Source organism: Garra rufa, chromosome 5 (assembly GCF_049309525.1).
Source record: "Garra rufa chromosome 5, GarRuf1.0, whole genome shotgun sequence".
Taxonomy (NCBI): domain Eukaryota; kingdom Metazoa; phylum Chordata; class Actinopteri; order Cypriniformes; family Cyprinidae; genus Garra; species Garra rufa.
Window position 1 is genome coordinate 50,905,295 of NC_133365.1, and position 17,186 is coordinate 50,922,480.

At 28.7% G+C, this 17,186-nt stretch overlaps 1 protein-coding gene across 1 annotated transcript in view; it reads right to left on the reverse strand.

The window, feature by feature from the left end:
• unc5ca (unc-5 netrin receptor Ca) overlaps positions 1–17,186 on the reverse strand; it is a 189,326-nt gene that overhangs the window by 33,624 nt on the left and 138,516 nt on the right. The window contains exons 8-10 of the mRNA XM_073840130.1: positions 13,314–13,481; positions 9,093–9,257; positions 5,210–5,266 (exon numbers count right to left, since the gene is read on the reverse strand). Of these exons, the coding sequence (XP_073696231.1) occupies positions 5,210–5,266; positions 9,093–9,257; positions 13,314–13,481 (390 nt within the window). The remainder of the gene's footprint in view (positions 1–5,209; positions 5,267–9,092; positions 9,258–13,313; positions 13,482–17,186) is intronic.

Sequence of the window (17,186 nt, forward strand, 5' to 3'; positions counted from 1 at the left end):
ATTAAATAAAATAAAGCAAAATAAAAATAAAATGAAAATAAAGCAAAATGAAAATAAAATAAATATTTAAACAATATTTATTTTTATTTCAACAATATAAACTATTTATTTATATTAATTTGATGTACTAAAATATTAAAAAATTAAATAAATATTTATAGAAATTACACACACACACACACACACACACACACACACACACACACACACACACACACATGTATATATATATATATATATATATATATAAAAATGTAAATATATATATAAATATATCTATATATATAATATATAACTGACTAAACATATATATCTAAATGACTAACACACAACAAAAAAATGAATTTAGTTAAAGAAATCAATTATAATCAATGCTTTTTTCATCTTTTATATAATTTCAGATGTAGTCCCAATGCATTTTGGGCTTGCTTGCTCCAATAAAAATACATAGATACATGCAATACTAACAATTTGGCCAAAAAAAGTATGTTTTTGGGATCAGCTTTTGTCTCAAAACTATGACTATGATGCCTTAAACTGCTGTCTACGTAGGCAGCACAGCAGTTTTGGAACCGAGCCTTAATTTTACAAGAGTAAAAATAACATTGTTAGCATCTCCAAGACTTTATGAGCAATATGTTGAGATGACTCAGACAGAAACGTCTTCAGACTCATTTTAAAATCAATGTGCTCTGTAGCACAACATCTCCTGTTGGCGCCGATGTGAAGTGTGGCAGTGTTTTATCGGAGCGATCTCCTCTGCGTTCTGTCCCTCTTTAACTCTCGCCATCATCGTACGCCTTGAGTCATTTAACTCATTTCACCCGAGAAACACTCATACAAGCTCTAACACGAGCTTTGATGATAAAAGTGCCAAGCTACTAAACGCAGCCATTAAAATGCATCTGGAAGATTAAACGTTTTCTTTGAACATGAGCGCAAGTGAAAGAGGGAGGGAGAGCGAGATCGCGGCTGCCGACTGCAGAAAATGTTTAATAAATAATACAGCTTCAGGAGAAAAGAGATAACATTGTCCCCTCAAACACACACACACATACACACACAGAGTTAACAGCACTGAAGCATCACTGATGGTTCAACAGAAGTACAGGCCTAAAATAAAGCGTTAAGCCTGGAACATACTCACAAATATGCAAACACCAGAGCTTAGCCAATGCATTGTGTGCACCGTGTACATAATTAATGTTTTTTTGTTATGTTACACAACAATGCATGAAGATTGTGTGGCTGAAAGTGTGCTTGGATTCAGTACGTTCAAGTTTCCAGCTCTGTTTTATTTAAAGTGTTGCTTGTTAAACTATGAACCTGGGGTATAGCTAACTTAAATTCTAACAATAAAAAACTTTTTGTTACTTGAAGTAAAATAAAGGTTGAAAGAATATTTAAAAAATTATTTTAGCCAGTTGCCATGGCAGAATTTCTCAGTTTAACTTAAATAAGTAAAGCTAAACCCAAAATAAAAATTAAAAAAAAGTTTAAGTATCCAGAGATATTCAAAAGAGAGGACGATTCAGGTTAGTTGTAGCTTACTTGGCAATGCAATGCAATGCAATGCAATGCAATGCAATAAAAAGTCAAATAAAGCTAAAGTAAAAAAAAATAAATAAAGCAAAATAAAATAATAGAATGAAGCAAAAAAATACAGCTAAATAAAATAGAATAGAATGAAGCAAAATAAAATAAAATAAAATAAAATACCAAAATAAAATAAAAGCTAAATAAAAAAGTAAAATAAAGCAAAATAAAAAGCTAAATAAAATAAAAAAGCAGAATAAAATTAAGATAAAGTAAAATAAAATAAAGCAAAATACAATAAAATAAAATAATATTAATTACATTAAATTTAAATAAAATAAAGCAAAAAAGTAATATATAATAAATTTTTAAATAAAATAAAGCTAAATAAAAAGTAAAAAGCAAAATAAAACAAAATAAAATAAAGCAAAATAAAACAATGTAAAATAAAGCAGAATAAAATAAAGATAAAGTAAAATAAAATAAAGCAAAATAAAATAAAATAAAGCTAAATAAATTAAGACAAATAAAACAAAGCACAATAAAATGTAAAATAATAGATAGTATAAAAATGTGAAAAAGAAATGATACTATTTTTTAAAACAGCCAAACTACTAAAGAAATTAACAAGATTACCTGCATCTAATTTTCTGACAACCCATTTCAATCCACTAATTATTAACATAGTTGTATTTAAAAAAAAAACATTTTTGAAGCCAAATTTACAACAAAAATACGATGCAATACATGTATTTGAGCTATTATTGCTTTTTAGAAAATAAAAAAAGGCTTTGGCATTTATATGGTCCCACCCCTGTCTGAACAAACTGCCTGTTAACACCTGCTGATGGGTTATCGTCCTGACCTTTACTCTCTGTTTTAAAAATGAACCTGCAACTGCTGTGTTAGCAGCCAGGTTAATAACCATTGAGCCACCAGCCCCGACTCCACTCTGTTTATCTTTCAGACTGAAGCGGAAAGAGCCTTTCATTTTCTCAAAAGTGAGCACACCATAAAGAGCAGAAAGACAACATAAAAACAAAGCAGATAAAAGGACGGTAAAGTATAGTAAAATCACAGACAAGAAGCAGGCTGACTGATGTTATGACTGATGAGTTGTTTTCATGAAGAACAGAGCGCTGCGGTGGCCTGTAATGAAAGCCTGAATCATGTTGTTTGATATTCGCCTCGGTTCATCTCTCAGGGTTTCATGTTCATAACAAACATTTCGCTTATAATCCAGTTTGAAGAAACTCTAGAACAAGCCAAAGCTCACATCTGAAGTCAAACGTACAGACGCTGGTAAAGGGCAAATGCCGGGAGGGAGTCTTCATCAGAGTATTAACTGCAAAACAGACGAGGTGAGTAACGAACGCGCGGATTACCTTCTGCCCAGCGGCTGCCGCTTCACATTAAACACTACATGAAACGCCATTCACAACGCATTTCACTTCCACAGCCAGACGCCCAATATTGAGCGCTAAATAATGGAGGGTGGACGTGATTTTATCCATCCAAATTTGATTAGAAGCCAACAGATAGTCTGTGATGTTACCAGAACAGAAAAAAATCTATCCACCCATCCATCCATCCTTCATTTCTATTGTTAGTTCTAGTCGAACGTTCATTCTATCGTTCGTTTAATCTACCGTTCAATCTAACGTTATATCTTTCTATAACCATTTTATCAATCGTTCATTCTATTATTCTAGTGTTCTATCAATCTATCGTGGCCTAATGGTTAGAGAGTCAGACTTGTAACCCAAAGAATGTTCATTTTATCGTTCGTTCTCTCTACTGTTCTATCTTTCTAGTGTTCTATCTATTTATCGTTCGTTTTATCGTTAGTTCTATCATTCATTCTATCATTCTAGCGTTTTATCTATCATTCTATCATTTATTCTATTCATATTTATCTATCTATCTATCTATCTATCTATCTATCTATCTATCTATCTATCTATCTATCGTTTGTTCGTTCTATCGTTAGTTCAATCGTTAATCTTACAGTACATATCTCTATCGCTCTATCCATCTCTCTTTATCTATATATTGTTCGTTTTATCATTAGTTCAATTGTTCATTTTATCATTCGTTCGTTACTTCGGTCTATCTATCGTTCTATCATTCTAGCAGTCTATCTATCATTTGTTTTATCATTAGTTCAATCGCTTATAATCACTCTATCCTTCTATTATCTATCTGTTGTTTGTTTTATCGTTAGTTCTATCACTCATTTTATTCTTCATTCTATCTTTCTATCCATCTATCTATCCAGCTATCCATCCATCCATCTATCATCTATCGTTCATTTTATCGTTCGTTATATCATCGTAGCGTTCTATCTATGATTTGTTTTACAATCCCTCTATTCTTCAATTATCTATCTATTGTTCATTTTATCGGTAGTTCTATCACTCATTTTATCCTTCATTCTATCTATCGTTCTATTATCTATCTATCCAGCTATCCATCTATCGTTCGTTTTATCGTTAGTTCAATCGTTCATTCTATCTATCGTTCCATCCATCTCTCTCTCTCTCTCTATCGCTCGTTCTATCGTTCATTCTATCTATGTACATTCTATCTATTGTTCTCCTATCCATCTCTATCTACATATCGTTCATTTTATCGTTCATTCTATCGTTCTATCATTCTAGCAGTCTATCTATCATTTGTTTTATCACTAGGTCTATCGCTTATACAATCGCTCTATCCTTCTATTATCTATCTATTGTTCATTTTATTGTTCATTTTATCTATCAGCGTTCTATCTATTGTTTGTTTATTAGCTCTATTGCTTATTTTATAACTCTATAGTTTGTTTTATCGTTAGTGTTATTGTTAGGACTATCGTTTCTTTTATTGTTAGTTCCATCATTTGTTATCATTAGTTATATCATTCATTCTATTGTTCGTTCTATCTATCGTTCTATCATTCCAGCGTTCTATCTATTTATCTATCTATTTCTCTCAATTTATATATTCTTTCAGTATTATGATATATTTTAGTGATTTAAAGCACACACACACACACACACACACACACACACACACACACACACACACACACACACACACACACACACACACACAACACATATATTTGTATACAATTTCAAATCCTATTAACACTAGGGTTCAAATAGCATCTGGCTTTTTTATCTCAATTATCTTTTATTTTGCTCAGCCTGCACTGACGTGAAAAAAAACTCAGGCTGAGGACATTTCTAAAGAAAGCAAATGGGATCAATTTTCATTTCATGTTGTCTTTAAAGAGAATTACAGAGTTGCTACAGGTCATACTGCGAGACCAGAGAGAGTTCTCTTGTTTCAACCGGCACGCAGACTTCAGCCGAACATGACTTTACTCCAGAGACGTTCAGGTTTCCAGCTCTGTGTCTGAATGCGCAGAAAAGAGCGAGAGAAAGGGACAAAAGCATATGTGTGTGTGTGTGGATGTGAGTCGAGAAATAACACAGAGAACATAAAGTGCTGCCGAAGCAAAACAGCAAATCAAAGTACTCTGACAAACAGACAGCATGCTTTCACTCCCGCAGACGGCGAGGAACACAGCGCAAGCGGAGGAATATAAAGCCGAAGATACTGCGAGACAACAGATACGGACACGAAAAACCAAAGCAAGAAAATGAAAGACAAAATAGACACTCACATGTAAACCCCTTCTCTCCCGTTCCTTTAGGCTGAAAGGATAGCTGATATACTGAACCTTCAGAGAGAGGAAGGGGGTATTAGACAAAATAATGGGAATGTAAAACAAAAAGAGCGAGACGTGATTTGGTGATGTGAGACTGAAACGTCTCAACAGAAGATATAATATAGAGAAAGCAGGAGAAACTGGACATGCAGAATGTAATTCAACACACAAACAGGCTGTTTTTTAATAAACTGGCTCCCTGGGTGAAATGGTAATCAGGTAATCATTTAGTTACCACATTGTGGCAGTTTAGTTGTGGAAACTAAGCCAAACTACAGTCTGTTCATTGTTATTTTATATATAAATAAAAAAATATATAAATAAAAATAAATAATATAGTTGGATATATCCAGGCTTTTTGGAATGTTCATTCACATGTGAAGAAATGAAGAAATTAATGTTTTTATTCAGCAGGGATGCACTAAATTGATCTAAAATGACAGTAAAATATCGCAAAAGATTTCTATTTCAAATAAATGCTGTTTGTTTGAATTTTCTATTAATGAAAAGATCCTGAAAAACAAATCTATGAAGGTTTCCACGAAAATATTAAACAGCATGACTGTTTTCAACATTGGTAATACTTAAAAATGTTTTTTGAGCAGGATATTAAAATGATTTCTGAAGGATCATGTGACACTTAAAACTGGAGTAACGATGCTGAGAATTCAGCTTTGCAGAACAGGAATAAATTACATTTTAAAATATATTCAAATAGAAACCAGTTATTTTAAATTGTAATACTATTTCACAATATTACTGTTTTTATTGTATTTTAGATCAAATAAATGCACCCTCGATGAACATGAGAGACCGCTTTCAAAAACATTACAAAATCTTACCAACTCTAAACTTCTGAATGATAAATAAAGAAATAAAGAAAGAAAGAAAGAAAGAAAGAAAGAGGTTTCCAAACTCTATTTGAACAAAAATATTAAACAGCATGACTTACCAGTAAATTGCAATAATATTTTCACAATATTACCGTTTTTATTGTATTTTAATTCAAATAAATGTAGCCTTGATAAGCATAAGAGACTGCTCAAAAACAAAAACCCACATTTTGAATGATCTATAAAAGTATCTAATACAATAAAATAATGTTTAACAAAACGTTTCACTACAAAGGAACTGAAATACAACGGGACTTCCCATCCAAACATTTACTAAAATCTGTTGGATTTCCAAACTCTCCAAAAAACAACAAACCACAGATTACTAAACTGAAAACTGGAGGAATGATGCTGAAAATTCTGCTTTACATTGCAGGAATAAATTGCATTTTATAATATATTCAAGTAGAAACCAGATATTTTAAATTGCAATAATATTTCATAATATTACTGTTTTTATTGTATTTTAAATCAAATAAATGTCTTGATGAGCATAAGAGACTGCTTTCAAAAACATTGCAAAATCTTACCAACCCCAAACTTTTGAATGATAGAGTATCAGGTAAAATAAATAAATAAATAAATAAATAATAAAATAAAATAAAATAAAATAATATGCTTTTCACTGCAGGAATAAATTGCATTTTATAATATATTCAAATAGAAACCAGTTATTTAAAATTGTAATAATATTTCACAATATTACTGTTTTTATTGTATTTTAGATCAAATAAATGCAGCCTTTATGAGCATAAGAGACCGTTTATAAAACATTACAAAATCTTTAAATAAATAAATACAACGGGACTTCCCATCCAAACAGTTACAAAAACGGATTCATTTCCAAACTCTCCAAAATACAACTAACTACAGATTACTAAACTGAAAACTGGAGGAATGATGCTAAAATTCTGCTTTGCATTGCAGGAATAAATTGCATTTTATAATATATTCAAATAGAAACCATTTACTTTAAATTGTAATAATATTTCACAATATTACTGTTTTTATTGTATTTTAGATCAAATAAATGCAGCCTTTATGAGCATAAGAGACCGTTTATAAAACATTACAAAATCTTTAAATAAATAAATACAACTTCCCATCCAAACATTTACAAAAACCGATGGATTTCCAAACTCTCCAAAATACAACTAACCACAGATTACTAAACAAAATTACAGAGAAGATGATGTTAGGATGAATGAATCTTTGTTTAAAACTAAAATGCACTCAGGATAGTTAGCTTGTACTGCTGGTTTCTATCTGGTTTCACCCCTGGCTATATACTGTAGTAGGACATGCTGAAATTTTCCTGCTGTCTAGGCAGCAGTTCACTAGGTTTTATAACAGAGTAAGACAGAGAGCTGAGAGAGTTGAGTTGAGTGGGGTTAAATGGATTGTGCCTGCTCAACTTTTAAGGGGAAGAACTTTTAAAGTAGAAACTTTAGTGTGGAAGTGCCTGCGGGGAGAGAGAGAGACAGACATGAGATCCATTACACAACACCAAACAGAGGAGACTCACATTGGCGGCCTGTCTCTCTCTCTTTAACTCTGCTCCAAACACCAGCAAACAAATTAAACTGCCACGCTGATGGCTCGTGATTACATGCATTCATGTCACCTGTCAGTTTCTTAAAGATTCTCTTCGCCAGTTTGTAGTGTATCAAGTGTGACAGTGATTGAAACAAATGAAAGGCATATTTATGTGGCTCATTATGTACAGGAGCAATGAACAAATCAACTGAAAGCTTTAAAGTAAACAAGAAACACTATTTGCAATCTTTTGTAATGTGATTGTATTTCAGAGCTGCCATGTTATCTGGTATTCAACCAGTGGCTGCAACTAATAAAACAAAGATGACAGCGATAATAACAAATAGTCATGGTAATTGACTAGGTAATGTCAGTGGGAAAATAAATAAATAAACAAATAAATAAATAAATAAATAAATCAGCTAATGATATCACCTAAAATAAAATAAAATAAAAAGCTTGGTTGATGTCAGCTACAAAGCAAATATTTTAAAGGTAAAGACAGTTTTTATGTAAGATTCCAAAAATAAACTTTTTTTTCCCCTTTGGAATAACGCTCAATTTTAAATAATAATAAATAAAAGCATGGGTGACATTACCTGTAAAATAAAATAAAATAAAATGTAATAAAATGAAACAAAATAAAATAAAATTACTACAACTAAAATTTAAATAATATAAACTAAAGCTAAATAGAATAAAGAAAATCACATAAATATATATAGACATAATATATATATATACACAAATATATATATTCACACACACACACACATACATACATATACACACACACACACACACACACACACACACGCACACACACACACACACACACATATATATATATATATATATATATATATATATATATTGTCAACTAACTGTACTAAAGTACTAAAATTACTAAAACTACAACTGAAATAAAAATAAATTTAAGCTTAATGGACTAAAAAAACGAATTAAAACGACAGATGCACGAAGTTACTAAAACGAAAATGTTAACTAAAAAATAAATAAATAAGTAAATAAAAGCTAATTTAAAAAATACATAAACTACAATAGTATATATATATAATAACAGATAATATTAGAAACACAAAAAGGGACATGTCTGAAGAAAGTAAACAGGCTCAATTCTGACATAACTGTGTGTGTGTAGTTCTGATAAACCCTACGTGATGGGGACAAAACGTCCCCCCAAAGATGCCAATATCCGAAATCCTTGAGGAATCCTTATAAATCATACAGAATAATGTTTTTTGAAAATCTAAATATGAAAAAGTTTTCTGTAAAGGGTAGGTTTAGGTGTAGGGCGATATAAAAGCCATTAGGCCTATGGAATGTCCCCATAAAACATGGAAACCCAACATGCGTGTGTGTCTGTGAGTGAGTGTAAGTGCACTCACTTTGTAGGCAGAGTCCATCAGTGCAGTTCTGTGACTGTAGTGTGACTCCGTCACAATCCTTTCCTCCGTTCTGAGGCGCAGGAGCGTTACACTCTCTCTTCCTCCACTGTGTGCACTCAGTGTTACACGCCGACCACTTGCTCCAGTCGGCCCACTCGCCATCAACTATAAACACACACCAGAAACAACAGAGATCATCAGAACAAATTAAGAAGTGCTTCTGCTGGGATATGAGGCAGATTGATTATTTGTACTGAAGAGGCCATATTGTAGCATTTTATTTTATTCCTTGTCCATTAATACGTTAGTCGAGGGTAGTTTAAAAATGTTTATGAGCCATGACTGGCTCACATTATGGACCACCTCATTCATATTGCACACAAAAAATTTAACAGAAAAATCAAGAAGAAACAAATAAAATAAAACTAAATAATAAAAGTAACCTAAAAATCATAAATCAAATAAAATGAAATAAAATAAAAAAGCCCCCACCAAAATTAAATAAAACTAAACAAAAGATTAACCTGAAATTAACCAGAAAAATCATAAATAAAAAAATTAATAAAATAACATAATAAAAGCCCCCACAATGGACTGAAAAAATGAAATAAAAAATTAATTATAATAAAATGAAATAAACAAATAAACTAATAAATTAAATTAAATTAAAGTTTAACATGAAATTAACCTGAAAATTTTTAAATTAATAAATAATAAAATATATACATAAATAAAAGGTTAACCTGAAATTACCTTGAAAAATTATTTAAAAAATAAATAAAATAAAATAAATTAAAAACTAAACTAAAATAAAATAAAAAGCCCCCACCATGGACTGAAAAAATAAAAATAAAAAAATAAAATAACTTGGAAAATCCTAAATAAATAAATAATAATAAAAAATGAAAATAAATAAAAAGTCAATATAATAAAAATATATAAGTATATATAAATAATATAATATAATATAATAATATAAATAATAAAATAAAATAAAAATTCTAAATGAAAATAAATAAATAAATAAAATAAAAAATCCAATATAATAAAATGAAATAAAAGCCCCGACCATGGACCGACTCAAGCATATTGCAAGCAAAAATGAAAATGAAATGGAACATTATGCATCTTCTGCTGTAGTGTGGTGTGGTTGTCGGCCTGTGTCTGGATTGTGTCACAGGAGAGTGGCTGCAGTACTGTATGTGGGTCAGTCATTAGCGTGACTGTGGCATCTCTCCTGCTGCCTGCAGATGCTTTAATCTCACCTGCTTCACAGTGAACCGACTATCACCGGCAGGAGGGAATGGAAATGTGCTCGGCCCTTAGGGGCCCCTAGGGGCCAAAGTATAGGGGAAGTGTCTGACTTGAAAGCTGAACTGATGGGGCTGGAAAAAGATGCATTTGTCTGATGCTATCAAGAGGCGAAGAACTCAAACCGGACTGGGAAAGAATCAAGTTTTTATGAAAGGAATTCCTCACTTGTAATTCAATAGTCTCACTGTGAATTTTCCATCCGTCTGTTTATGGAAGGAATTCTTCATTTGAGAGTCACTTTGGATAAAAGTGACTGCCAAATGAATAAATGTTAATGGAGGAAAAAATCGGAACCAAATTCTCCATCGTGTTTCTTTCAGGCTTAAGAAGTGACCTCACTGTGCGTTTACGTCATGTCGGAAATATCCTAATAAGATCCAGAGTAGTATCGTCATTACAAACTCAGATCTTTATCAAAACTCTCATCTGTGATTCATTGTTGTTTGTTAATTGCAATAAAGCTGAAATATTAGATGAAAAACCTTAACTAAAATTTGAAATGTTGCTCTGGCAACTAAATAAAGTACTAGAACTACTTAAGCTCAATATAGCAGAATGACAAAATCACATAACAAAATTACAAAACTTAAATTAAAATGAAAATGAAAACTGAAAATATAACAAACTAAAATTTGAAATATTAAAACACCAAAAAGAATAGAATGACAAAAATCACATAACAAAATTATCAAAACTTACACTAAAACTAAAATGAAAACTGAAAATATAATAATAGAATATAAATATAACAAAATAAAATAGAAATATAAAAACACAAAAAACTAATAAAAATGAAAAAAAAAAAATCACATAACAATTAATAAAATGAAAACTGAAAACATAAAAATAGAATATAAATAAATGTAAATGAAAATCTAAAATGAAATATTAATAAGTACTATAATGGTATAAAATTATATATATTAAATATTAAATTATTTTTTTATACTGTTTGATGTCACTTTATTATAAGCCAATGATACCCATTGCACATTTTTAATTTTGAATATTTTTCAAGCTAACATGAAATTAATTATTGCACTGATTAATTATTTGCTAAGTAGATGGCATGTTTATTTAAAATGACTTTTTGTTTTCTAAAATGCTGATTTTAAGCTGCAAAATTTTAGGTAATAAATGACCAACAATAAATACAACTATATTTATGAAACAATTATACATGTACAATTATTAATATATACAATGTAATGTCACGTATTTGTTTTAAATACTATAAATTACTATGACATTATTTAATTAATTTATTTTATTTAAATATGAAAAATATTCTAAAATGTATTAAATACTATTTAATTACTGACATTATTTTATTTATTTTCATTATTTTATTTCAATATTAATAAAATATTTTTAATGTATTAAATACTATTCAGTTACTATGCCATCATTTTATCTTTTTTTTTCAACATGAATAAAATATTTTTAAATGTAATAAATACTATCCAATTACAGTTTTTTTATATGAATGAAATATTTTCAAATTTAATAAATACTATTCAATTACTATGACATTATTTTATTTTTTTTATTTTATTTCAATACGAATAAAATATTCTTTGAATCTATTAAATACTATTCGATTACAATGACCTTCTTTTATTTATTTTTTTATTTTATTTCAATATGAATAAAATATTTTTAAATGCATTAAATACTACTCAATTACTGACATTATTTTAATTTACTTTTTACATTTTATTTTAATATGAATTCAATATTTTTAAATGTATCAAATACTATTCAATTACTATGCCATTATTTATTTTTTCAATTCAATATGATTAAAATATTTTTAAATGTATTAAATACTATTTAATTACTATGACATTATTATTATTATTTTGTTTCAATATGAATAAAATATTTTAAATTTATTAATTTCTATTCAAGCACAATGCATTATTTATTTTTATTTCAATATGAATATTAAATACTATTCAATTACTATGACATTTTATTTATTTATTTATTTATTTGAAATATGAATAATATATTTTCAAATGTATTAAATACTATTTAATTACAATGCCATTACTTTATTTATATTATATATACATATTATATTATTTTACTTCAATATGAATAAAATATTTTTTAAATGTATTAAATACTAATTACTATGACATTGTTTTATTTATTTTAATTTTATTTCAATATGAATCAAATATTTTTAAATAAATTAAATACTATTCAATTGGTATGACATATTTTTATTTATTTTATTTCAATATGAATAAAATATTTTTAAATGTATTAAATACTACTCAATTAATGATTTATTTATTCAATATGAATAAAATATTTTTTAATGTATTAAACACTATTTAATTCCTATGCCATTATTTTATTTTATTTTTTTTTCAATATAAATAAAATATTTTTTAAATGTATTAAATACTATTAAAATTACTATGATACTATTTTCAATAAAAATATTTTATAGCTTATTTCTAGTCATAACTGAATGCTAAACACACACACAAGTACAAAAATGTCCCTCATAATTCCTAAACTATTAAATACTATGAATTACTATGACATTATTTAATTAATTTTTTATTTTATTTAAATATGAAAAAAATATTTTAACATTTATTAAGAACCATAGAATTACTATGACATTTTTTATATTTTTAATATGAAAAATATTTTTAAATGCTATTCAAATACTATTCCATTATATTATTTTATTTTACTATGAAATAAATATTTTTAAATGTATGAAATACTATTAAATTACTATGACATTATTTTAAACAAAAACATTTCACAGCTAATTTTTTTTTGTCTCAACTGAATGCTCAAATGCACTTCTGTCCCTCACAGCCTCGTTTTCATTCACATCAGATTAAACCTCTACTTTGATTCATTTCTGTATATTTGTACCTGTGCAAACTGAAGTGCAGGCGATTTTTTGAATGGCCTGTCCGTCACACGGTGACCCTCCGTTGAGAGGCGCGGGATTGGTGCAGCTGCGGGTTCTTTTCTGAAGGCCCCGCCCACATCGAGTGTTACAGGTGGACCACTCTGTCCACGTGGACCAGCCGCCATTCACTATAAAAACACACACAGACACACAATCACGTCTTCCTTATTATTCCACACTTGCTTTCTTCTCACGTAATGATTTCAACCCAAATCAATATTTCATGTCTATTTACTTTTTTATTTGGTAAGCAGCCGTGTTATGCCCTATAATATTACACTGCAAAATAAACCCATTATACATATACAGTCAGGCACTGCAGGTAATATTTCTTTTACTGCTGATTTCAAGGAGTTTAATTGAATTCTTGCAAATAAAGCTAACGTTTTAATGGCTGCAAACATAAACTCTTTCATCTGCAAGCCACTTTCTTTTGTATAAAATGAACTTTTTCTATACTGTTTCATGCTTTTGGTGTTGTTAATATTGTTGGCTCCGTATGATTTATCGCATACATTTTCATTGAGTTTTGCACCTTTTCTTGGTCACCTTGAAAAGCGTCTGCTAAATGAATAAATATAAATGTATTAAAAAACTTTCTGTACTCTTTACTACTAGTCAAGGAAAGATTTTTCATTTCTCACACATCGCAGAGCGATGAAGAAAGTGGTTCCCCGGAAAAGACGCAGACATACACTCAGCATAGAAAATACAATATTTATGAGGTAATAAATGACAAACAATAAATACAACTATATTTATTCATCAACACTGTTCAAAAGTTTGGAGTCTGTAAGATTTTGTAATATTTTAAAAGTCTATTAGTCATTTTTTTTCTGTTTCTTAGCCTTTTATGCTTGCCAAGGCTGCATTTATTTAAAAAAAAAAAAAAACAGTATAAACAGTAATTTTGTGTATTGTTTTTTTTTTTTTTTTTGTGGGAAACAAGACTCAGTATTTATTAAAGTTTTTGCAACATTATAAATGTCTATATTGTCACTTCTAAATAATTTGATGTATCCTTGTTAAATAAGTGTTAATTTCATAAAGTAATAGTGTATTTTTACATTACAGTAGTGTAATTATTGATGTATAACATAATATATGTACAATTATTAATATATACACAATGTAAAGTCACATATTACTAATAAATCTTAAGTTATTAAATAATATTAATTACTATTTGGTTATTTCATTATTTTTTATTTCATTTAATATATTCTTGCTGAATAAGTGTTACTTTTAATAAAAAGAGTAGTAGTGTATTTTTACATTTGTGTAATTATTAATGTATAATACAATATAAATTAAATTATATAATAAATATAATATAATATAAAATAATATGTACAGTAATTAATATATACAATGTAATGTCACAAATTACTATTAAATGTTAAAATATTAAATATTATTAATTACTATGAAGTTACTGAATTTATTTTTTATTTTTATATCAAAAGAACAGCATTTATTTAAAATTATTTTTTGTAACATTAATGTCATTGTTTCTTGTAAACATTTTTCATTAAAAGGTAGTGTCATTTTGTGTATTTTGTAATATTAATGTATATTGTAATATAATATATTACAGTTATTAATATATACAATGTAATGTCACATTACTATTATATATAATAATATAATATGACAATTATGTGTGTACAATTATTAATACATACAATGTCATGTCACATATTAGTATTAAATATAATATAATATAATATAATATAATATAATATAATATAATATAATATAATATAATATAATATAATATAATATAATATAATATAATATAATATAATATAATAATTAATTAATAAAATGCTCAAAAGTTTGGGGTCAGTGAGATGTTTTATTGAGATTTTAAAGGTTAAATAAAATTTAAATGAATTACTGAATGTATTAACTACTATTATTTACTATTGTTATTTTATTTGATATTGCTTTATTTGTTTTATTTACCACATTTATATATGAAGAGATCTTTTGCAAAAATAAAATTAATTTTTTTAAACGTTTTTTTTATTATGTTATTAAAGTTTTTATTGCGTTTTATTGCGTTAGTTACCTGTACTTTTTTAGTTATTTATGTGTAATCAAAATAACCCAACAGCAGTTTGATTGAGATTAACTGAAATTCACAATAAAAAAAATGCTTTTTGAAAATTATCCGTTTCATATATTATATTCAATTTATATAATAATTTTTTAATAATAATTAATAATTTTTTGAGAAGGTACATTACTGTAATTATGGCTCATAGCAAGAGAAAATGGTCATCTGACCATCATACACTCTGAAAAATAAAGGTGCTTCATGATGCCATAGAAGAACCTTTTTGTCTAAATAGTTCCATAAAGAACCTTTAACATCTGAAGAACCTTTCTGTTTCACAAAAGGTTCTTTGTGGCAAATAAGGTTCTTCAGATTATAAAAAGGTAAGAAAGAGATGGTTCTTTAAAGAACCTTTGACTGAATGGTTCTTTGTGGAACCAAAAACGGTTCTTCTATGGCATCGCTTGAAGAACCTTTTGAAGCACTTTTATTTTTAAGAGTGTAGTTTGTTTTTTAATAAACAAAATGTTTTTGTTTTTTAAAGTTCTAATAAAAAACGTTTCAGAAAAATTGTGCACTATTTCAAGATGACTAATCCATTGTCAGTAAATGAGTGTCAACAATCATGTTTGCACAGACATTCAGATGTTCTTCCACTGAAGCTCAAGATGTAACATCTCAAATCATTCAGGGGAACATGTTTATGAGCTTTTGTTGAAGTATCTCCTGTTTTGCTGTCATTCAAGTAAAAGAGAAGCAAACCAAATATTGTGAGAGGCAGAAAACGGACAGAAGTGAAGTGTGCTGTGAGCAGCTGTGTTTGGTATGTGAGAGTTTATATTCCAGCTGACGGATCTTTTTACCTTCACACGAACACACACACACACACACACACACACACACACACACACACACACACACACACACACACTGAAGTGTTTAACTCTTATGTTGTGGAGAGGTGATGCTCCTCCCATCTGAGTCTTCCGGAGAAAGACACAGAAGCTCTTAAACTCTTAAACTGTGTCACTCCCTCTGCTGCTATTAACTTACCGCACTCCCCTCACACACTTTACACAGCTCTCTCTCTCTCTGTGTGTGTGTGTGTGTCCTTGGGTTTGTGTGAGGGAGTAGATTAGCTGTAAGTAGATTCCTCCTTTTCCTTCCCATCTTTCTCATTTCAGAGTTATGAGGCCATACAGCCAGAAGAGTGGGACTCATTCCAGAGCTCTGTCTCTCGCTCTCTGTCTCTGAGCGTTAAAAAGGTTTCAACCACAGATTCGATTTTTACATTTTCTGAAGCCGCTGGCAAAACTCACAACCAGAACTATGCTATGGTGTTTTAATGCATGGCCAAGTTTGTTATGGTTAAGTGTGGTTAAATCTGGCTGGTTGTTACAATAGATTTTCATTAATTGAAACAAAGCTGAAAGAAAATATAAATATTAGATGGCAAACAAAAGTGGTTGGCAGCTAACTGAAATAAGTAGCAGAAGTGCTCAAACAATGATAATTAAAATGAAAATTAGGCTGCATATAAATATAAAAAAAAAAGAATAATAAAAATTTAACAGAATTAGAAAACTAAAACAAAAATTAAAATGAGAACTGTTGGTGTTGTTAATGTTAACTAAAGCTGAAACAAAACTATATTTTAAACATATTTTTTATTAATTCAAATAAAGCTGAAATGAATTATGTATATTAATGTATATTAAAAAATATATTTAAAATGGGCAAATAAGTTGAAGTACTAAAATTACCAAAAAAA